Source organism: Macaca nemestrina, chromosome 6 (genome assembly GCF_043159975.1).
Source record: "Macaca nemestrina isolate mMacNem1 chromosome 6, mMacNem.hap1, whole genome shotgun sequence".
NCBI classification, from domain to species: domain Eukaryota; kingdom Metazoa; phylum Chordata; class Mammalia; order Primates; family Cercopithecidae; genus Macaca; species Macaca nemestrina.
Genome location: NC_092130.1, coordinates 10,742,019 through 10,766,072, shown reverse-complemented (window position 1 = coordinate 10,766,072; position 24,054 = coordinate 10,742,019). Strand labels below are relative to the sequence as shown.

Sequence of the window (24,054 nt, the reverse complement as noted above, 5' to 3'; positions counted from 1 at the left end):
ATACACACACACACATATATATGTATATGTATAATATATATATGTATGTATGCATTTATATATGTATGTATATATATGTATGTGTATATATAATCTCCTATTCTGGTCATCTGGGGGAACCCTAATGCCACTGCTGTCTGTACAAGACATTATTACCTAACTTACGCTGCTAGAAAACAGAAAATAACTGCAGATAAAACGAAATAATTTTTTGTCATTCCAGTTCAGCTGTGATACTGCCTATGTATCTTAATGACTCTCAGTGTAAGGCAGAAAGGGGTAATGAGAGTCATGAATAAAGAAAGAAAACTCAGCAAAACTTAAATTCAGCCTTATCACTGTGGATCAGACATGATTTTTTTTCTGGACAGAATCTGTTCCCAGAGCAAAAAATGAGATTTTTCGAGGAAATGTCTCCTTTAGCCTAACTCTAGGGCTCTTTTCCTGGGGCCCACCGTTGCTGGCTGTGACAGCACCCTTCACCTTGCAGTGATGTTGGTAAATAGTGTATTTAAGTATTTTCAGAATAAAACTTCTAGAGCTTACACCAGATTTTCCAACGGGTTTGTGGCACCAAAACGATAAAAAGCTGTAAATGGGTCAGGCGCGGTGGCTCATGCCTGTAATCCCAGCACTTTGGGAGTCTGAGGCTGGCAGATCACCTGAGGTCGGGAGTTCGAGACCAGCCTGACCAACATGGAGAAACCCCATTTCTACTGAAAATGCAAAGTTAGCTGGGCGTGGTGGTGCAACCCTGTAATCCCAGCTACTCGGGAGGCTGAGGAGTCACTTGAACTCGGGAGGCGGAGGTCGCGGTGAGCCGGGATCGTGTTTGCACTCCAGACTGGGCAGCAAGAGAGAAACTCCATCTCAAAAAAAAAAAAAAAAAAAAAAAAAAAAAGGCGGCTGTAAACGATCCACCTCCATGTCACCTGCTGTGTACATTGCCTCTCTAACCCTTAGAATAATCATATGAAGTAGGTACTAGTATCTCATTTCACAGATGAGAAAACTGAAGCTTAGAAAAATGAATTCATTTGTCCCCGTCTGGATTCGAACCCAGATCTGACACCAAAGCTCCCGCTGAGGGGAGTTAAGGAAATGGTTTGTTCAGTCCCCTAGGCACGGCAATCAGAAAACTCTCTGCACTTGCGGTGGCGGTCTGGGGAGCCCCAGGTGGGGACTGGCCTCTGCCCCCCTCGCCTGGGGAGGAGACAAGGTGGGAGTGGTCCCCAAGCTTTGCGTGAAGTGGGGTGGGGTGGCGTGTCCCAGCCTACGGGGCACCAGCCTTCTAGTGTGCCCCTGCCCAACGGGAGGGAGGAGGGAGCGGGGAGCCCCGGGGAGGGAGGAGAGGGCGGGCCCTGAGAGGAGTTTGAAAAGAGGAAGGAAGTGGGGCCCTGCGGCGCCCAGCTACCCCCTGCCGGCTTCCCCACGGGAGGAGGCGAGGCCCCGGCTCAGTCATGGCCCCCTGGCGTAAAGCTGACAAGGAGCGGCACGGCGTGGGTAGGTGCGGGCTCCAGGGCGCGGCAGGGAGCGGGACAGGTGGCGGGAGAGCCGCGAGCAGGAGGATGCTGCGGGGCTGACCGCGCGGGGTGGGCAGGGCGCGCCGCCTGCAGGTCAGAGGGCGCAGCCTGCCGCGGGGCCCCGGGGCGGAAAAGCCGAGGCTCGGGAGAGGACGGCGGGACCCCACCCCGCGCGCTAAGCACAGCCCTCGCCCTCTCGCCTGCCGAGGGAACCTGAGGCATTTCCGAGATAGGGTCAAGACTTGAGCTTGACGACTCAGCTCTTCTCGCCAGACTCATCGTCCCCAGGAGTGCCCCAACTCGCCACATGGGAGACTTGGCCTTATAGAGGGAGCTCCACTCTCCTCAGGCTCAGCCTTGGCCTGCCCACCATGCATACTTCCACCCCCTCCAAAGCGACACCCATCTGCCTGCTTCCCCTGTCTGTTCCTTCTGGGTCAGGTGACTCCCGATTTGGCAGGACATCCAGAGGGCAGCTCAAGCTTGGGGGATGGGGCTGGACGGTGGGGTTCTCTACTCAGTCCCTAAGAGCCTCTGGGGAAAAAGGCTCCCGTCAGGTGGTCTGAGGGTAACCCAGAAGCTAGCTTTGTCAGCCTCAGCCATCTAAACTCCCAGAGGCCTCTGCCTGGAGCTCAGGGGCGGAAGTGGTGGCTGGGGGAAGGGAGGCCTCAGGTGCTGCTACTCTCTCTGAGTGGCATCCGTGGTGCAATCTTCATGGACTCACTGTGGTTTTCAAACTTCAGTATCAATTAAAAAGTCACTCTGGAGCTTCCTACACAGGCAGATACCAGACACCATCTCAGAAACAAAGATTTAGCAGGTGAGGCATTGGAAGACCCAAGCGCCCAGAGGGATTCGATGCAGGGGGTCCCCAGGCCGCTGTTCGGGAAACACTGCCCTGGAGAGATCAGTAGTTATCCACTCAATTACTGGGCACCGGGCATGGGGTGGGGGGCATTTTGATATGAATGGTTCCCATCCAGAGAACAAATAATAATTCATATCCTCAACGGGCAGTTACAAAGTAAGGAAGGATACAGCTTCTGCCCTTGAGGAGTTATGTGGAAGGCTAGAGGCTTAGACTGGGAAGTCAGAACTGAGTTGAAATCAGGGTCTGTTTCCTCATCTATAAAGTGGGAATGTTAATAATAATGCAGGTTTCATGAGACTCTTGTAAGGATTGAATGGGGTTATGCATGGAAAGCATTTAGTAGTGTGCTGGCTCAATGAGAATTAGAGATTGAGGTCAAGGGGCTTACCTAGCAGCTTCAGAACCAAGAGACACCAGCACCAAGATGCACCCTAATGCCAGATTCAGGACAGTCATGCCTTATGAGACTGTAGTGTTTCATGGTTTGCAAGACCAAATGTCATGCAGTCTGTGTCTGACTTCAGAACCCGCATGTGAGGCAGTGTATTATTCCCACTTTACAGATGCAGTAACCAAGTTAACATCACTTGGAAGCAATGAAGCTGGGCCTTAAATTCAATTGTCTTCAGACCCTAGGTCATGGCACCAGAAAAGCATCTAGAAGGGAAACATCATGGGTAAAGGCAGGGAGCTGGCATCCCTGCAGTGTGTGGGTCAAACAATAAATATTCTGCTTTGGTTTTAGTATTGCTTTTAGTGTTAAAAAAATTGCAGAGGTAGATTATGGCTAGATTGTGAAGGGCTCTGAGTGCCAAGCTTCGAAGTTTGGATTTCCTTCTGTGAGCACTGGAGGTTTTGAGCAGTGTCATCTGGAAGAAGTTAAATAGTTAATTAGGACAGGAGTGGGGATTGGACTTAGAATAGAAGGAAAATGGGTAACAGTTTTACCTGTCTACTTTCTGCCTGGTTAATCTAGCAGGAGGTCACTTATAATCAACATTTCCTGTTAACTTTTACTAGGTTAATCCACTCTGCCTGAGGCTCTTGTCAGTGAAGAGAGCTTTCTCCTTTCAGGAGAGAGGAAAGGGTAGAAAAGGAGGAGGTAGAAAGAGAAACTAACAGTATCAGTTAGGGTTAAGTGTGACTAAGGGTGACAGTAAACTTGCAAAATTGTGGCCTAACTAAACTGCAAGTTTATTTATGTCTTGCATAGAAAGCTCAGAAATGGTCTGTGAAAAGGTGGTAAGGTGGCTCATTCTGTATCTCACACTGTATCCTTGGCATGTGACTTCTGCCTTCTGAGCCACACAAGCTGCTTAAGCTTCGGTTATCAGGTCCACCTTCCAGCCAGCAAAAAGGATGCAGGAAAAAGAAGGTCATGACTTTTCCGTTTAAAGACATTTACCTGAAGGCACACTTGACATTTCTTCTTACCTCCTATTGGCTAAAATGTAATCACATGACTGTCTATAGCTGCAAGGGAAGCTAGAAAATGTAGTCTGTAATGTAGGCAGCCATGTACCCAGCTAAAAATTAGGAGTTCTCTTCATAACTAAGGAGAGGAGGAAGAATATTGAGGATGATGTATTAGTTTGCTAGGACTGCCATAGCAAAATACCACAGACTGGGTGGTTTAAACAACAGAAATGTATTTTCTCACAGTTCTCGAGGCTGGAAGTCCAAGATCAAAGTACCAGCAGTGTTGGCTTGTCTTGTGGCCTGTCTCCATGGTTTGCAGATGGCTGTCTTGCTGCCTCTTCATTGCTTTCTGTGCAGGCACACCCTTGCTGCTTCTTCCTCCTGTCATGAGGACACCAGTCATATTGGATTAGCATCCCACCCTAAAGGACTCATTTTAACTTAATCACCCCTTTATCTCTGAATATGCACTTATCTCCAAATAGGAGTACATTCTGAGATGCTGATACTGGGACTTCAGCATAAGAATTTTGGTGGGGACACAAGTTTGTGACAAATAATCTGTGGTTTCTGGCATGGTATTTTGGGACTATAAAGAGGGCTTCAAGGCAGGAGTCCTGAGACAAAGGGTGAGGGTAGAAAAGAGTTGTTTACCCTGAAGCTGAGCCTCCCAGACAGATTTGTGTGGGACTCTAGCTATTCTTGTAGGGGAGGGAAAAGCTTCTTTCTGCTACTGCATCTTGGGTTTTCTGTAAATTAGACTAACAAAAGACTGATGAACAAGAGAAAACAAACAAGTTTATTAGCGTGTACATCCTGCTTACATATGGAGTACTCAAAGGGTTGGTTTGAACTTGAGCTTATACAGCATCTTAGCAAAAGTACAATAAAGGTTTAGAGAAGTAGCAAGACAAAGGAGGGTTTTAGGCTTCCCAGGGCAGCAAACTGTGGGAAGGGAAATATATGGGGAATCTAATGGAAGATAAAGGATTATTTGTGCAGGTCCATCTTGGAGCCAACTTTGTCTTCTTCATGGTCATAAAACTTCCCTGGGAGAGGGGATTTATGGCAGTCCTTATTTCTTAGGAGTTTCTTCAGATAAATAAATATCCAGGAAAGCTTCTTTCTGTACCTGTTGATTCTTATGTGCATCCAGCTCAAAATAATATGCCCTATGGAAGTGGCATATTTTGATCACGTTTTGATCAGAAACCTGTTCTGTATGCAGCTTCTCTCTAGCTATGGTTTTACACCAATGTGTGGTGTTGAGGAATATTTGTTGGTTTCTTCTGAGGGCGGTGAGGGAGAATCTGTTCCAGGTCTCTCCCCCAGCTGCCAGTGGTTTGCTGGCAATCTTCAGCATTCCTTGGCTTGCAGAAGCATCGCGTTGATCTCTGCCTCCATCTTCACGTGGTATTCTCATTGTGTGCGTGTCTGTCTCCACATTTCTCCTTTTAAAAAAGACATCCAGTCAGATTAGGGCCCACCCTAGTGACTTCAGTTAAATGTGATTACCTCTGTAAAGACTCTGTCTCCAAATAAGATCATATTCTGAGGTACTGGGAGTTGGGTCTCCAATGTCCCTTTTTTTTTGGAGGGGGTGGGCACAATTCAAACCATAACAGGCTCTGCAGAAGCAGAGAAGGGATCTTTTTCACATCTTGGTTGGGGAATATGGAGGAATCCGTGACCAGCCCGTGGTCCAGGGATGTGGGTGATGCTGTCATAGCCCAGTACCCTGGACAGAGCTGATCCATGCACACTGACAGACTTGGAGTGGGCAATGTGTGCTGGCGTCATTTGCAGCATGGATTTTTGTTGCAGGGAACAAAATCTAGTCAAACCAGTTCAAGGAAAATGTGTCTGGTATGTATCTGTGGGAGAGCAGGGGGAAGTGGTGTATTTTAGGGTCAGAAGAATCACATGGAAATCCAGGAAACAGGAGGAGCCAGGCCTCGGAAAGGGCTTGAACTGAGGCAACCCTGGAATCCTCTGCCTCTCCTCTCATGGCTTCTCAGCTTCTCTGAGCATGCCGGCTCTGGTCTCCTTTCTCTCCCCACCACCTCCCTTTGATTGTATTGCTCTTCATAGCTGATACTCTAACACCACAGTGGTGACCCCAGGATGCAACCCACCCCTCTCTGCACAACCTTGCAAGTCAAGCATCCACTTAATCTTCTGTGTGTTTATTTGTTCAAAGTCCCAATAGAAGGGAGTGGCAGCTTGATTTCCCTTTGTAAGAAAGACCACCCAAATCAGAGGTCATTGCCAGCCTAAGAATGGGCCTCACTCTGGTGAGGATGCTGCCCCTGGCAGGTCTAATTCTCTGTGACTATGAGGTGGGGTCACGTGGCTTGCTACTCATCTGGGTCATGTGGCTTGCTACTCATCTAGCAGGAACCATGGGTGGGGACTGATTCTTTGAGTGGAACCTGCATTCCAAACACACCCAGGGCAGAACTTCACTACAGAGGGACCAATTATACTGCTTTTATTGCCAAAAGCAACAGTGGAAAGGATAGAGAGCATCATTCACTCATTAACTTGTCCATTTGTTCACTCATTCATTCTTCGTTAACTTCTTAAATACTTGTTGGGTCTGTGTGCCAGGCATTATGCTAGTCACTGAGATTACTAGAATTAGGCCAATATGGCCCCTATCCTTCTGGGGCCTATAGTCTAGTAGGGAAGATGAAAGAGAACTTCATGAATAAATCAGTAACCATATAATTACAAATTGTGATATGTGCTATTGTAATATGAGTGAGAATATTAGGAATGGTCTTGAATTAGATGATGTGAGAAGGCCTCTCAGGCGCAATGGGGAAAAGAATTCCAAAGCCAGTGCTTGGAGGGATATTAATACATGCATCTTTGCTGCAGTGGCTGACTGTACCTTTGGACTGGTCCCCAGAAATTAGTCTGGTGAAACAAAAATACATGGATTAGACATCTAATTCCTTCCTACCACCAATTCTTAGGTGCCGGGGTTTCCTACTTTCAGATGCTTCAGCAACTTGAGGCTGTTTAGGAGTGCCTGCTGGGCTGGCTGTTTGAGTTCATGTAAGGAGACTGTCCTAATCTGTAGTTATATGGGCACCTCATTAGTCTGTGGACATCTTGCCCCTAACCATAATGTTTGCATTTGAATGAGCCTTGAAGACAGATTGTGTTTTCTAAGCTCTGCTTCCTCCTGAGATCAGCATCCTATCGCTGCTGTCTGTTGAGAGAGGAAATGTAGTCACCATACTGCTCTGCTAATTTCTGGACCTTTGGATTTGTTGGTTTTTTTTTTTTTTTTTTTTAAAGCTTACAGGCCTTTAATCTAATAGTCAATTACACATGGGTGCCGCAGTCTGTGCTCTGCAGCATACGTTCTGCAAATGGGGAATGATAGTGCTATCACCACGCAACTCCAGAGGAGTCTGGATAGAGACACCACAAATGTTCCCTTTAATAGGCACTTTCTCCTTTCTTCCCCCTTCCCTTAATTGGTGTGAACTGAAAAACAGGCTGAGTTTGCCGGCTGCTTAAGTCTTACTCTGTTGTTAGTTCTCCTTGGAGAAAGTCATTCCTTGTCACCCTGCCCCCCACCAGGTCAGCTTCTGCTTTGCTTTAAAGTCATGGTGGCAGAAACTGAGGCTGGAGAAAGTATGACCGCTAACGTGGGCACTTTCCAGAGTCCTCTCCGTTCATCACTCTAGGGCAGTGGTCTGCAGACTTTTCAGCACCAGGGGCTGGTTTGGTGGTAGACAATTTTTCCACAGACTGATGAGGAGGTGGGGCGGGGTGGGAGGGATGGTTTTGGGATGAAACTGTTCCACTTCAGATCATGAGGCATTAGATTCTCATAAGGAGCACACAACCTAGAACTCTTGCATGCGCAGTTCACAATAGGGCTCCTGCTCCTGTGAGAATCTAATGCCCCTGCTGACCTGACAGGAGGCGGAGCTCAGGCCAATGCTGGATTGCCTGCTGCTCACCTCCTGCTGTGCAGCCCTGTTCCTAACAGGCCACCAACTGGTACCAGTATGTGGCCTGGGGAGTTGGGGACCTCTGCTCTAGGGCACTCAGTTCCCTTGATGGCACATGGCCCCTTGGATCACAGCTTAAGCTAAGATGATGGATGGAGACATAGGTGGACAGTATGATGTGCACATTGTCACAGCACAGGGTCCGAATGGGGCAATAGGCATTTGTTTGGTTGAATTAAATGGTGCAATGCCAGGCCTAGTGACACCCTGACTGACATGGTGGGCTGCAGCAGCAGGGCCATCCCAGTGTCAGCTGAACCTTGAGGAGTTGCCTGGAAAGTGGGTTTTTGCTGCTGGCTTCCCTGGTGGTGGCAGTCAGGGAAGGACCCTTCCAAGTAGAACGGATAGCCAATGTAAAGAGGAGGAAGCCTCTCTGATGTGTGGGAGGCCAGTGTGGCTGCAGTAGAGTAAGCAACGCACAGAGCAGTAGGAAATGGATTCTCTGAGAGAGGTCATAGGGAGCAGTACTTTGTAGGTATTGTGAGGCTTTTACTCTGAATGAGGGAGGGGGACATTGCAGGGTTTGAAGTAGAATTGTAGAACGACCTGTCTTATGTTTTAAAAGGATTGAGCATAGTAGTTTTATGATGAATTAATCAGGAGGAATTAAATGTGGTAGCAGGGGGACCAGTTAGGCAGCAACAGTGATAACTCAGGCAAGAGATGGCGGTGGCTTGGAGCAGGAGGGAACAGTGGAGACGGTGAGATGTGCTTAGATTCGGGATGTATGTGTTGTAGGTCAAGCAAATGGGGTTTTCTTCTTGGAATGGATGTGGGTATGAGAAGGAGAGAGGAGCCAGTGGTGACTCCAAGGTTTCTGGTCTGAATAGCTAGAAGAATGAGAACTGCATCGAGGTCTTCCCTAGTGAAAACCTTGATCTAAGTAGTCATCGACGTTGGCATAAATCATACCATTGCCTCACATTTGGTAGCATGGTACATTTTTTTTTTTAAATTTTACTGACAGTTCCAGGATACAAGTGCAGAACATGCAGGTTTGTTACATAGGTATACATGTGCCATGGTGGTTTGCTGCACCTATCAACCCATCATCTGGGTTTTAAGCCACGTATGCATTAGCTGTTTGTCCTAATGCTCTCCCCTCCTCACACCCCCCTACCCTCCCCCCGACAGGCCCTGGCGTGTGATGTTTCTCTCCCTGTGGCCATATGTTCTCATTGTTCAACTCCCACTTATGAGTGAGAACATGCAGTGTTTGGTTTTCTGTTCCTGTGTTAGTTTGCTGAGGATGATGGCTTCCAGCTTTATCCCTATCCCTGCAAAGGACATGATCTCATTCCTTTTTATGGCTGCATAGTATTCCATGGTATATATATATGACATTTTCTTTATCCAGCCTATCATTGATGGGCATTTGGGTTGGTTCCAAGCGTTTGCTATTGTAAATAGTGCTGCAATAAACATACGTGTGCATGTGTCTTTATAGTAGAATGATTTCTATTCCTTTGGGTATATACCTAGTAATGAGATTGCTGGGTCAAATGGTATTTCTGGTTCTAGATCCTTGAGGAATTGTTTTCCACAATGGTTGAACTAATTTACATTCCCACCAACAGTGTAAAAGCATTCTTATTTCTCCACAGCCTCACCAGCATCTATAGTTTCTTGACTTTTTAGTAATCGCCATTCTGACTGGCATGAGATGGATATCTCATTGTGCATTTCTCTGATGATCAGTGGTGCTGAGCATTTTTTCACGTTTGTTGGCCACATAAGTGTCTTCTTTTGAGAAATGTCTGTTCATATCCTCTGTCCACTTTTTGATGGGGTTGTTTGTTTCTTGTAAATTTGTTTCAGTTTCTTATAGATTCTGGATATTAGACCTTTGTCAGATGAGTAGATTGCAAAAATTTTCTCCCATTCTGTAGGTTGCCTGTTGACTCTGATGATAGTTTCTTTTGCTGTGCAGAAGGTGTTTAGTTTAATTAGATCCCATTTGTTAATTTTGGCTTTTGCTGCAATTGCTTTTGGTGTTTTCATCATGAAGTCTTTGCCCATGCCTATGTCCTAATTGGTATTGCCTAAGTTTTCTTCTAGGGTTTTTTATTTTTATTTATTTATTTTTTTGAGATATTTATTTATATTTTTTTAGAGTAGAGTCTCACTCTACTGCCCAGGCTGGAGTGCAGTGGCGCAATCTCGGCTCACTGCAAGCTCCGCCTCCTGGGTTCACGCCATTCTCCTGCGTCAACCTCCCGAGTAGCTGGGACTATAGGTGCCCACCACCATGTCCGGCTAATTTTTTGTATTTTTAGTGGAGATGGGGTTTCACTGTGTTAGCCAGGATGGTTTCGATCTCCTGACCTCGTGATCCGCCCGCCTTGGCCTCCCAAAGTGCTGGTATTACAGGCATGAGCCACCGCGCCCAGCCTCTTCTAGGGTTTTTATGGTTTGGGATTTTACATTTAAGTTTGTAATCCATCTTGAGTTAATTTTTGTATAAGATATAAGGAAGGGGTCCAGTTTCAGTTTTCCACATATGGTTGACCAGTTTTCCCAGCACCATTCCACTGTATTCCATTGCTTCTTTTTGTCAGGTTTGTCGAAGATCAGATGGTTGTAGATGTGTGGTGTTATTTCTGAGGTCTCTGTTCTGTTCCATTGGTCTATATGTCTGTTTTGGTACCAGTACCATAGTACATGGTACATTTACAAAGCCCTTGTGTTATCATGTTTAGCCCTCACAGACACTCTAAGAAAAATAACTTCTGTCCTTATTTCGCAGGTGAGGAAACTGAGGCATAGATCTTTGAGGTCTCGCTGGAATGCAGCCTGTTCCAGGCAGTTCTATCATACCTCACCCCCTCTGTTTTATGGAAGTTGCCCCTTTTCACTTTGTCTTTTAGTTAGTCAACTGTATGTCATCTTCCCCAGTAGCTGGTACATTGTTGGAGAGCAGAGCTGTATGGAGGGTTAACTTTGAGTCTATTCAGCATCAATGCAATAGCAGGAATGTGGGAGGTCAGAGAAACTAATCATTATTGTAGCCTACATCCCCTTGAGAATCCTGTGGCAGCTGGAAGCCCTTCTTCCCACAAAAATATGCACATGGGCAGTTCTGCATTGCAGTGTCACCAAAAGTCATTCATGGAAGCCAGTTAAGGTCCCTGGTAAAATGTGCTCATTTTACTCTGTAACTATTTAATAAACAAATACAATAGACATAGCCAAAGCGTTCTGCCCATGGTATGAATTCTTGAAGCTTGTCAAGAGTCAGAAAACAATTCTTATAGTCTCTTCAGATGAATTAAGTTCAATAAGCCTGCGCTGAGTGATGGTCCTTAGCTGGGTATTTGGGCCCAGAGGTGAATACAATAGTTCAGGAAGCTTACTGTTCAGTCATAACCTCTCTTTCTGTATGAGGCAGCGGAGAGCACCATTATTAGTACTGATGTCCCCATTGGATGGGTTGGGGGCAGTCCACCCTTTGCTTCAAGTTACTACAGCTGCTGTCATTCCCTTCATACTTCCTTGCAGCCTCGCGTTGAATGATCTGGGCACCTCTAGAATGTAAGCTCCATGATGGCAGGGCCACGTCTGTTTTTCTTCTTCAGCACAGAGCTGGTGCCCAGTGGTTGTTGATTGGATGGATGAAGAGGTGGATTCATAGGTGGATGGATAGTTGTTGATTAGACGGATGGGTGGGTAGTGGGTGAGTGGATGGATGGTTGGATGAATGGGTGAGTGGATGAGTGGAGGGGGAAGGGCATGGGTAAAGGGTAGGGGCTGGAGGTTTTAAAATCTTCTGGTGACCTTACAGGATTTAGATGGACAGAGTTGCCCCATCTTGCCTTTATCTTCCCACCCCATCCCTTTCACTGTCAGGAGGTGAGGTCCCGTGAGAGCATCCTAGCACAGCAATAGAGTACTCTTGAACTCATCTCCAAATGGTGGACCCCTGCAGATGGTCGCTGTTCTAAGCTCACCAGGTCTCCCTGGGACTCCATTCAGATGGCCCTGCCATCCATCCCTCGCACATCAAGCTGGTTCCCCCCTCTCTTCCCTGCTGTCACAACCTCTCCCCACCTCCTTGGGGGCTCTCAGTCCAGTTCTTCCCCTTGCCAGTCTCTGCCCCTCCCTCTCCTTCCAGTCTCACTTCCTTAGTGGGGCCTCTTTTTCCCTCTGAGAGCCCACAGCTGCTGTGACTTGCAGTTTAGCCGTTCACTTCTGAAGACAGCTCTTTGTTTCTTGTGTGTTTATTTTGTCTCTTCAACTAGATTTCACAGAAGCTCAGGAGAGCAGGAGTCACCCCCTCTCACCCCACTTTTCTGACCTGCAGGATCCTGCAGAGTGCCAGATACTCTCTGTATTTGGGGCTGGAGGGCTGATTTGGTTGATTTCACCATAAACTTTCTTCTAGCTCTGTAGTGTGTGTGTGCATGTGTGAGTCCAGGAGTGTGTGAGAATGTGAGTGTGAATGTGCCTATAGGAATACTAGAATGGAGAGAGTGAAATCCAGCATGATGTTTCAGAGCAGGATTTGTCAACCTTGGCACTATTGACACTGTGGGCCAGGAAAGTCTTTGCTATGGGGCTGTCCTGTGCACTGTAGGATGTTTAGCAGCATCTCTGGCCTCTAGTCACTAGAGGCTAGTAGCACTGACACCCCCGACTCCCCTCCCCGAGGTTGGGACAAGCAAAAATGTCTCCAGACATCAACAAATGTCTCTTCCAGTGGGACAAATTCACTCCCAGTTGAGAATCACTGTTTTACAGAATTCATTGGAATCCTAAGTTTCCTCTTGTTGACTGGGCATGCCATTGACTCGTTAAAAACTGACCACTACAATATGCAGCCCATAAAGTTGATATCATGGTCCAGCAAGAAGCCTGAAGCACCTGGCACAGTGCCGGGGCCAAATGCATCTCCACTCATGAGAGGCGATGTGAGTGTGGTGCATGGCTGAGAGCGTGTGCTCTGGAGCCAGCCTGTCTGGGGTGAAATCCTCACTTGGCCCCTTCTTTGCTGTGTTCACCCCAGGATGTTTACTTGATCTTGCACCACCTCAGTTTCCTCACCTGTAAAACAGAGACAATAATAATCATACACACCCCAAAAACTGCAGATTCACGATTAAATGGGTGACTGTGCGTAAAGCCCTTGGAATAGTGTCTGGTACGCGGTAAGTGTTTGGCAGAGGTTAGCTGTTCTTGTGATTCCTCTGCTCTCTCCTGGTGGGTGGAGGAACACCTCCTCCTTCTAGGTTCCCTCTGGCTATAATTCTTCGGCCTCGTTCGCTGCTGACTAGCGCCCGGGTTTGAGCTCTGGGGTGGCTGCCAGAGGCTTCTGCTGGGTCATTGCAGTTGCCCTGTGGATGCAGTGTCAGGATGCTGCCTCAGTGCTCAGGCTGTCAACACCTGTCCAGAGACTTCCTCTGCTTGCGCGTTTCAATGAGCGCATTTCACTTGAATCCAAAGTGGACCTGCCGGCTGGTTCTGTTTCCCCCTGGAGTGGAGACTCTCCAAAACCCAGCTCAGGGACTGGAGAAGTGAGCTTCGGGCAATTACATTCTTTCTCCATTATTGCTTTTGTTCCTCTTATACAGTCACTTGTCCAAACTCTATTAACACTTGGTGTTGGCTGAAGCTTGTGTTTTCAAACATGTCAGCAGATGGCAGGGCCCCAGATGAGGTACAAATCCATCTCAAAGGGTCACACGGCACTTGATGGCTGCAATCAAAATTGGCAGCTAAGCTGGGTCAGCGTCTCTTGAAGCAATCTTGAGAAATGCAAGAAAGAATATAGCCAGAAGAAGGGACATTGCTGCCCTTTGTGTTCATTCACATCCCTTCAGTCCAGTGAGCGTTTCTTAAAAGTTCAATAAATATCGATTGCACTTCTACTGTGGGCCAGGTGCTGGGAATTCAGTGGTTAACAAGATAGACTCAGTCTCCATCCTTACCGAGGCTGGAGGGAAAGACAGGATATAAACAAGTCCAGTATGTATAATAGAGTGTGATGCCAGCAATGGCCCGGTGAGGAAGCAGGGACTCTGGACTCCACTCTGGGTTTGAATTTGCTTTCTGCCACTTACTATGTGGCTATGAGTAAGTTCCTTAACATCTCTTTGAGTTTCTTGTATGTTACAAGAAGACTAATAACTTGAGGTTACTATGAAGATTAAATGGACTGATACAAGTAAAGTGCTGGGGACTTTTTTTATTTTTTTTATTTTTATTTTTTTTTTTTTTTGCTGGCGTCTTGCTCTGTCGCCCAGGCTGGAGTGCAGAGGTGCAATCTCGGCTGACTGAAACCTCTGCCTCCCAGGTTCAAGCGATTCTCCTGCCTCAGCCCCCCCGAGTAGCTAGGACTATAGGTGTACCCCACCAGACTCAGCTAATTTTTGTGTTTTTAGTAGAGATGGTGTTTCACCATGTTGGCCAGGCTGGTCTCAAACTCCTGACCTCAAATGATCCACCTGCCTCCCATGATGTTGGGATTATAGGTGTGAGCCATTACATCTGGCAGTGCTAGGGATTTTGCCTGTCTTATCTATCACTGTGACTGTAGTACTCAGAGCAATACCTAGAACACAGCAGGTACTACATACTGTGTCTGCAGTACTTAGGACAGTATCTAGCATACACTAGATGTTCACATGAATATCTGTTGAAAACACCATGCAGTATGTACTTGGCGTATAAAATGTGCTTTAAATATTTACCATTTTCTTAGGAAGCAGGGTGTACAGTAGTTAGAATTTAGACTTTGAGATCTATCTATATGTCTTACTAGGTGGAGCAGTTGTTTACCAACCCCTTCCTCAGTTTCCTTATATGTAAATCAAAGAGAAACATTGAACTTATCTCCTAAAATTGCACAAAGCACAGAGACCCTTCTTTAGTTGTTTTTATCAGCCACTGTGCTAGAACAATGGTGTTTACTTTCACCTTAGCTCCCTCTCTTTGGACTCCTGATGAATAGAGTACTTCAATATGTTTAGGTAGAATTGGTAACTAATCAGTAGATTTGATTTCCAGGGTTGCTAGAAGTTCCATCTGCCTCAAAATAGCAGTCCAGTGGCTTGCCAACCTGGGATTTCCAATATGAGTCCTTGCTGGATTCAGTGACCCAAGATGGCTTCGGTACTTGGGAACATCCCTTTGATCCTTGGCCATAAATGCTTTGTTCTGGGTGGGCTTGTCAGGATACCGGTTTCTGCTTTGGTTCTTACGTATGGTGCTTTGGCACAAGGAGAGGTCGAGTCTTTCATAGGGAATGTATCAGTATTCCCCAGGGCTTGGCGACCTTGCATAATGGGGAAGCTGGAATGGTTATTTGCGGAAACGGCCAAGGGCCTGAGGGGCTGTGGGTAGGCTTCCCCGATTTGTCTGTCTTTTGTGGACAGGCACGGGGCAGAGTGGACCCAGCTGTGATTTCTTCCTCTTGTTTTTCTGCCTTTTTCATCCCTTGTTCAAAAGTTGAGAGTGGTTAGGCCCATCTTAGACTGGTCAGAAGCAAACTGAAGGACACAGATAAACCATCAAACTTAGCAGAGGGGCATTCTGGCTTGGAGCTTCCTGTTAGTCATCTAGAAGACTAAACAGAATTGGGTATTCATAGGCAAAGCCACTTCCTTTGTCAGTCATGCCTGCTTTTCTTCAAATGGAGCCTTAAGAAGCCCTTATGCAAGGCAGAAATAGATTTATAAATTAAGTGCCAAAGTCAGTTACTTTCATTTTTGTAACCAGTGAGTACTTAGAATGAATACGCATCTTCACCTTGAATACCCAGTTTCAAGATCTGCCCAGGACATCTTAAGCCAATCTACTGGCACCTTCTCACCTGACATTGCTGGGCAGAGGATGAGGGAAGATTCCCGAGGAAAGCAGGGAGTTGCTGGTCAGGGAGTAACATACAGTCCTGCCCCACCTCCAGATATCTGATGGACACACCTGATTTGCTCATGCTCCAGAGACTAACGCACGTTGTGCATGGTTTTCTTCTGTTGGAAGCCTCAGTTGCTTCCACCATCCTGTCCAGTTGTACTGCCAAGTCCTCAGGGAGACCACTTGGGCTGGAAGAGCAGGGAGCAGAGTCTGCCCAGTGAGGACACCAGCAAACTGGAGTGTGTCCAGGCGACAGCAGCCTATAAAGGGAAGGGGGTTGAAGTCAGGCCAAGTGCGGAGGGAATGAAGAAACAGGTTGTGTTTATGCAGGAGGAGAGAAGCTTCAGCGTCCCCCGAGGGCCCTCTCAAGGTTTGCTTTTAGACACAGGGTTAATTTGGTTAACTGTTGGTCGACAGAGCCGTTGGTTGCAAACTGCAGGAAAGTAGATTTAAAAGTGACACAAAGTTCTGAAGGAGTGAGCCTTGTTCAGGAGATAATATAATGCTAATAAAAAGAAAAGTGACTACCATTTACTGAGCACTTACTATGGCTGGACATTAAGTCAAGTCGTGTATGGGCATTAATATCAGCTGAGCCTCCCAGGAACCTAATAAGGTAGGGACCATTATATCTTGCATTCTACAGTTGGAGGAACTGAGGCGTAGGGAGATGCAGCCTCTTGCTCAAGCAGCCTGTCCCTGGCTCCTACAGCGCCTTTCTGTGGATTACAAAAAGATACTCCTCCTCTGGTGGGCACAGTGTGAGGGCAGTGTGCAAGCCTTGGCAAGCAGATCACAGGTTGGGTGCCAGCCTTCACTGCTTTCTTGATTGGGTGGCCTTGTGCAGGCCACAGCCTGGGCAGTTGTACACTGCAGCCCTAGGCTTGAGACCAGAGCCAGGAAAGGACAGAATTGCCCTCAAAAGCCACATCTGTCTGACTCCAGAGACAACTAGCTCTTAACTCCTAAGCTTTATCATCTTTCAGGATGGAGACTTCATCTCTCTGAATGCACACAAAGGGAGTTAGGGATATGGGGGACACCTTGGAGTAGAGGGGACAGCCTGTGCTCCTCTCCATTTAAGCATCCTAAAAACCCTGCTAGATAGGTACTGTTAACATCCCCATTGTAAGAAAGTGAGACCCAGAGAGGTGAAGTCACTTGCCCAAGATAACACAGTAGTGAGTGGCAGAACTGGGGTTCCTTCTGAACCGCTCTGGTCTTTTAATGTGGTTTAGGCAGATGTGCTGGGGAGATAGTACCAGGGGAAGGAGGAAGGATGGAAGAGGGAGGGAAGGAGATAAGTGGGAAGAGGCAGAGATGAATGAGAGTTAGAGACTGGAGGTGGTGTCTGTGATCCAAAAGAATCTGCACCGAACCCAGCGGCATTTCACCCAGCTTGTACATAGGGGTTAGACACAGAGCAGCTTTGGTCATTTAGACCCTGGTCACTTAGTGGCTCAGTCCATGGTCCGTGTCCTCAATGTTAAAAGGAGGTAATTATGAAGAGGCGGACCTGTAGAGTAGAGGAGTGGGAAAGAGCATGGGCCTGTACTCCCAGGTCCAGCACTGTGTGACCTTGGGCAAGGCAAGTAACCTCTCTCTGCCTGAGTTTCTGTATCTGAAATTTGGAAATAGTAAGACTTCTCACTTCCAACAATTATTGTGAGAATTAAATGAGTAAATGCACATGGAGAACTTAGAATCATGTCTGGGATATAAGTGATTGCTACATACTAGTTCTTATTAGGATCCACAATGATAACCCACTTCCAGAAAAGTGGGGCATGCCTGCGTTTCGTTCCTGTTTAGGAATAATAACCTTTTCACAACGGTATCTTCTTATCTTAGCTCCCCACCCAACCTTGTGGGGTGGGTAAGAGTGGCACAATAATGCCCACTTTACAAGTGGGGAAACACATTTAGAGGGAAAATGAGTCTGTTTTGTAGCGGTCACCAGCTAGAGTGGGTTTGGAGGAGTCTGGAGATGTAGCTGCTCCCTGTCATGTGGGCAGCAGCAGGACCAAGGGCATCATGAGGGACTGGAGCTCACACCGGGGCCTTCCTCCTGGTAAATCTCCTACACAGGTTCCTTCCCTTGCATAGCCCTCTCCGTCATCCCAGTGGTCTGTGCCAGTAGGGGAGGAGCATGGACCCAACTCGGCTGGCCCTGTCTCCAGGAAGCCTCCTGTGGCCCCCATGCATGGCTCCAGCATGCTATCTCCCGTGCTCTCGAAGCACCTGTACTTCCTGAGCCCAGACCATCCATCTGGTCTTTGCAGGGAAACCTGTCAGCTTCTCCCATTAGAATACAAGGCCTTGGCTGTCTAATTCTACCATTTGGTTACTGGTTATGAAGCATTACAACATGGTAGGCTCTTCACGTGCTAGGACTCTGTTTCTTTCTCATAATAACTTGTCATAGATCCCTGGGGTGCCTGAGCTGGAACTGAACCCCAGGCCTGGCTGAAGGAGGGGCTCAGGTTCTCAGAGGACACAGCTGCCTGGCTCTCCTGCCATCCTGCTCACCAGTTCATCTCTCCCACCTAGTATAACACCTCACAACACTTCAGGCGCTTAGTATGCAGTTGTTTCTTTTTAATTGTAGCAAAACATGCATAACAAACGATGTACCATTTTAACTGCCTGGTGTACAGTAAGAGGACAGTCCGTAGTAAATATCAGCAGCCTCCTTGTCACTCAGGCTGAATGCAGGGCCTGTGTTGAGGAGAGGTGAGCTTTGGTTAACAGAAGGTCTTGGGAGCCAGGCTGACTCTGAAATGACTCTTGTGGCAGGCAATAGGTTTGTGTGTCAGTTTTGTTTAGCCCAGGTGGGCTGCATGGGCGTGGAATGGACTTGAGGCAGGGATAGCAGGAAGGAGCAGAGACTAAAGAGATCCAGAGGTCTCACCTAGCTGTCTTTCTTTCTATTTCACAGCCATATACAACTTCCAAGGCAGTGGAGCCCCCCAGCTCTCCCTGCAGATTGGTGATGTGGTGCGAATACAGGAGACATGTGGAGGTGAGTTGCTGGCCCATGCCCCAGGTGCTGGACCTTTGGCTGGTGGAAGCCTATGGTACACCCAGGCCCCTCAGCCCTCTTTCTGCACCTGCGACTATGTGGTCTGTTTAAAAACGTTTTGGTAACGCTAGTAATTAGAATGTACTAAACAGAAATGTTTTCTCATTTTAGGAATGTATGTTTCATAGCGAAAGCCTAACTGGGTGGTTCGATATTTGTTATGTTCTCCATTTGCCTCAGCCATGGGGCTATTCAGCCTGTGACTCTTGCTAGATACAGTTCTTTATTAGTATTAATATCATGATAAAGAGAAATAAGCATCATTAGGGTTTGGAAGGGTCCCATAAATCACACCTCTAATTCCAGGGGAGCTGATGTACACAGTCGTGTAATTTGTTTACTGCATGAAGGCACCCAGCCTTGGGAGCAGGAGCTCACTGCCTTCCCCAAGCCGGGAGCCCTGTCTTGGGCAGTGCGGTGGTATCTCTTTCTTTCTCCTACAAAGGTGCCATTGCCTTGTGAAGCCAGGTGTCTACTGGGCTGTGTCCACCCATGGTAGTGTGGTGGTCGGGAGTGCTTTTTAAAATTCGCACAAAGACTAATGGCCTTGGACTCCTAAGTCAAGCAGTTGGAAATCAATATGTCACTGATAAACTTGATATTGGGAGCATGGCTTGGGCATGAGAACCAAATGAGCTACTGATCTGTTACCCGCAGTCAGGCATGCTCCACCCCTCACTGGCCCAGTCGGCCCACCACAGTTCCCTCCTGCCTGGGCCTGCTGGTAGCTCCTGCTACATGGAGGGCACAGAACACGGGCTTCCTGTGTCTGGGTAGAAAGGCAGAGGAAGAAAAGAGAGTGGATTGAGCACACAGGCCTGGTCTGCCCCCAGTGAATCCATCAGATGAGGACCTGGGGAGGGAGTGAGGGTCAGGGAGGAGGCACACGTGCCACTGTGAAGGAGGCCTTCCGTGGGGAAAGGCGGTCACTTGCGGGAGTAGCCGTCTTTGGTCCTTTCCACAAAATAGACACTGTGCTACATTCTTTATAACACATGATCCTAGTCATTCCTCACCACAACCCATAGGACAAGCGGTGTCCTTTCCAGTACTGGATTAGCCACATGCAATCTCCTAGGCAATGGAATCCCCAGCTGGGTCTGAAGATTTGTACAAGGATGCTTGTGTAAACACATACACACACACACAGACACACACAAACATACGTGTGTACATATATACACATATGCATACCTGTGCACATAGATACAACCAAAAAAACATACAGAAAACCATTTTTTTGGGAAATAACTTGAAATTTGATATTTCAAGATAACTTTAAAAGGGGTCATGGGGGAGATGAGAACTTTGTTCATCTTCCTTATATTTATTTTATGCTTTAGTATTATTTTTACTTGGGGTTGTAGATGAGGGGATACCAGGGCCTGCAAAGTTCACACTCTGGCCCTGTTGAAACCTTTTACACAAGGCGTGGACAAGGCTGGAGGAGAGGGGTGGGGACACTGTCCTAGAGAACTGGGTCTGTGATTCCAAGCACCCTGCTCCCTGCCCACAGCATAACCCGATCTTTTACAAATCTAGTTCTGCCCAGTGGCAGACAAGCAAACTGTAGGTGACTACCAAGGGCAAAGAATGAAAATAAAAACAGCAGCAACTCTCCTCAGTGCCTCTTTCATGCTACTGGATGCTAATGCTGAGAAACAGGTACGAGACCTCACATTTGCAGATGAGGAAATGGAGGCAGGGAAATGGGAAATGACTCATCTAAAGTTGCACAGTGAGCCAGTGGATTTTTTTTTTTTTTTTTTGAGACAGAGTCTTGCTCTTGTCTCCCAAGCTGGAGTGCAATGATGCAATCTTGGCTCACTGCAGCCTCCGCCTCCCAGATTCAAGCAATTCTTGTGCCTCAGCCTCCTTAGTAGCTGGGATTACCAGCATGCACCACCATGCCTGGCTAATTTTTGTATTTTCAATAGAGATGGGGTTTTGCCATGTTGACCAGGCTGGTCTTGAACACCTGGCCCTAAGTGATTTGCCCACCTCGGCCCCCCAGAGTGCTGGGATGACAGGCACGAGCCAACGCGCCTGGCCCCAGTGGCTCTTTTCTGATGGCCAAGCCCACATTCTTTCCTCCACCCATGCCTGCCAAAACAATAACAAGGCCTTGGTCATTATTTTCTGTGTCCTACATTATGAAATCCAGATGAGTATTTTTCTCTTTGTTGTATGCAGTTTCCCTGGATAGAAAGCTTGAGGGAGCAAACCTCCCCCACAGGCTGCCATAGTCAGAGCCTTGCCAGTACCTTTTCCTGGCCTGGCGCCCTGACCTTTACGAAGGCTACTCTGGTGGATTCAAGCCACCTTTATTCATCTCTGGGACACCTTTATTCATCTCTGGGACACCTTTATCCTTTCTTTGGTTCTGATTTTCCATTTCTAATTCAATTAGTCTTATTTTAATGTATCTTTGTAAATTAGTCACAATATCTTCCTGGAAAAAGCTGGATATATTCATTTGGTAAGTGGCTAATAATTTATTAATTCTTTGAAAAGACGGTGTTCAGAAGTCTGCTAGAATGAGTCTAGCTATCTGAGGAAATATCATATCTCCTGGTATGCAAATTATTAGGACTTCTCATGCATACGCTCATGACTATGCAGTTTTCAAACTGGAATTTAGGGGATCCAAAGGCTTCTTGGGGTGCCTTGAGTGGCAGAAGGAAATGGAGCTGGAGGGGGTCTGAGAACAGGTCTGGTGTTGTCCACTTTGCAGATGGGGTGTGTGGTCTGTGATTCTGATCGAAAAAAATAGTTCCTCCAAAAATATAAAAGATGTGAAAACCACAATGTTAGTCAAAAATTAGTCAAAACTGTGTAGTAGAAAGAATATGGGTGTACCTGTGAAACCTTCTTATAGAAAACTACTTCAAAAACAAAATCCAGCCAATTGAGAGGTGAATCACACAATAAAGGAATATAGGATTAAAAAGCTGTGATAAAGGAAATAGTGGCCAATATTGGGTGAAAATGAATCGGTTTATAAAAATTGATATTAAAAACAGTAGGAATTTCTTGTAGAAGGCACAAACATAAAAAAAAAGTGTGATTTTTTTTTCCCTCAATCACTTCCTTCAGTGATATTTGGTTGACATCTTTCCTGAGATTTGGTGACATCAGAAGACTTTAATCTCATATCCATGTGCTGCTCACCCACTTCTTCCCTTTCCCCAGTTCAGATAAGACCTGGGGAAGGAATGAGTTTGGGATCTTTTCTTTCCTATTCCTTGTCTTCTCTACTGAAATAAGCCTTATGATTGGCCAGCCCACCGTACAAATGGTCATGTAGCCGGGGAATGAAATGCCAGATGCCCCTAACATCATGATATTTATGGCTACCAAAAAGAATGTTACTGTTGGGAACCTAGACAGTATTTTTAAAAATCTAATAAAATTGAGACTTGGGAGGAGAATGGAAGAGAATAGCTAACTCAATGACATCACTTTAACAACAAAGTCAATGAATATTAATTGGAAATAAAACATGGAATTAAAAAAAAACACTTCTATCTTTGAATGCTTTTCATAACAATTTTCATTTTAGAGAAGTTTTTAAGAAATCTTTTTAGTGATAAAAGTAACATTGAATTGAAGTTCAAATGCCCCTCAATTTCACTTGGTTTCTTTTTCTTCTGTTAAATACAAATAAGATTAAATAAAATTTTTATTTATGTAGTATCTTCACTATATGCTCATTTTTATGAGAGTGTTTTAAAAATCATATTTTATCTTTTTATCTGTCATTCTATGTACATAAAAATAAATGAAGAGTTGCCTGGAATGATATTAATAGTGTTTTTCTGTGTAATGGGATTCAGGATAATTCTTTAAGTTTTTATGCTTGTACTTTTCTGTTTAGTTTAAATTCTTTATAATAGCATATATTAGTTTTAAACAAACAAAACAAAATACAGTCTTTAAGCTGGGCATGGTGGTGTGCACCTATAATTCTAGCTACTTGGGAGGCTGAAGCAGGAGGATCTCTTGAGCCTAGGAGTTCAAGACTAACAAGACTCAATCTCTGAAAAATGAAGCAAAAAAAGCATGAAGAGTAAAATAACAGTCACTTACATCCCAACCACCCATAATTAATCATTGCCAACACCTGAGGATATTTGCTTCCAGTCTACAAGACTGCATTATTATTATTATTGTTATTATTATTATTATTATTGAGATGGGGGTTTCACTTTGTTGCCCAGTCTGGTCTCCAACTCCAGGGCCCAAGCAGTCCTCCTGCCTCAGCCTTCCAAGTACCTAGGATTACAGATGCGTGCCACCCTGTCGGGCTTTCAATAGTTTAAAAATCTTCCCCGCCACCTCCAGTAAAGAAATGAAAAGAGCACTGGCTTTTGAATCAGAAAGTTATTCCCTGCTTCTGCTACTCACTAGTGGAGTCATCTTGGGTATGTAAGCTTTAGGTTTCTCATCTGTCAAGTGGGTTGTTTTCACCTTGCTCCTAGGCTTGTTATGAGGATAAAATGAGAAAAAGTAAAGAAACTGTCTAGCACCAGCCTGGCTCATAGAACGTTCTCTGTGTTTGTTAATTCCATCCTCTCCCCCATTATGTAGTGCTTTACCGAAACTCGCAGATGTATGTTTTTACAACATGGCCCAGAAGCTGAATCTTTGCCTGGAATGGGTGAGGCTAGCCCTTCCTTGCCTATGTACTAAATTTACTCAGCTGGATGAAGACGGAAAACAGAACCCTAACCTGGACTGTTTAAACATGGGTGAATTTCACTTTTTATTATAAAGATAATGTATTGTTATGATAAAAGCTCCCATAGTTCAAGATGGTACTCATGCTACGCCATGCTAAGCCTTAGACATGAAATGCTGACTTCATTATCCATATTATATTTCTCATGCTGCCTCTTTTACCCAGAGGCGGCATAAACATTCTGTGTTTTAGATGTGGAAAACACATGTAAGTGTACTGAGCATAGGAATTCCTCATAGAAGGGACAAACATGAAAAAAGCAGTGCTAGTTTATTTCCCCCCAGTCACTTCCTCCAGTCATACTTGATTGACATCTTTCCTGATATTTGATGACATCGGAAGACTTCAATCTTATATATCCATTGTGCAGCTCACCTACTTCTGTTTCCCTGGTTTGAACAAGACCTGGGGAAGGAGGGAGTTTGGGTTGCCTTCTTTCCAATTCTTTCATCTCTACTGAGATAAGCCCTCTGTGATCAGCCAGTCCACTGTAGAAATAGCCAATTAGCTGGGGATTGAGATGCCAGAGGCCC

General features: G+C 46.0%; 1 protein-coding gene across 3 annotated transcripts in view; it reads left to right on the top strand.

Annotated features, from left to right (window-relative positions):
- The first annotated feature begins 1,388 nt into the window (after window positions 1-1,388).
- LOC105480844 (dedicator of cytokinesis 2) overlaps window positions 1,389-24,054 on the top strand; it is a 434,017-nt gene continuing 411,351 nt past the window's right edge. For 2 of the 3 annotated variants that reach the window (XM_011740035.2, XM_011740036.2), the window contains exons 1-2: window positions 1,389-1,503; window positions 18,637-18,720. In XM_011740035.2, coding sequence (XP_011738337.2) covers window positions 1,461-1,503; window positions 18,637-18,720 — 127 coding nt within the window. In that variant the 5' untranslated portion in view covers window positions 1,389-1,460. Of the gene's footprint in view, window positions 1,504-18,636; window positions 18,721-24,054 lie in introns of those variants that run through there. The other variant, XM_011740037.2, reaches the window with a different exon arrangement.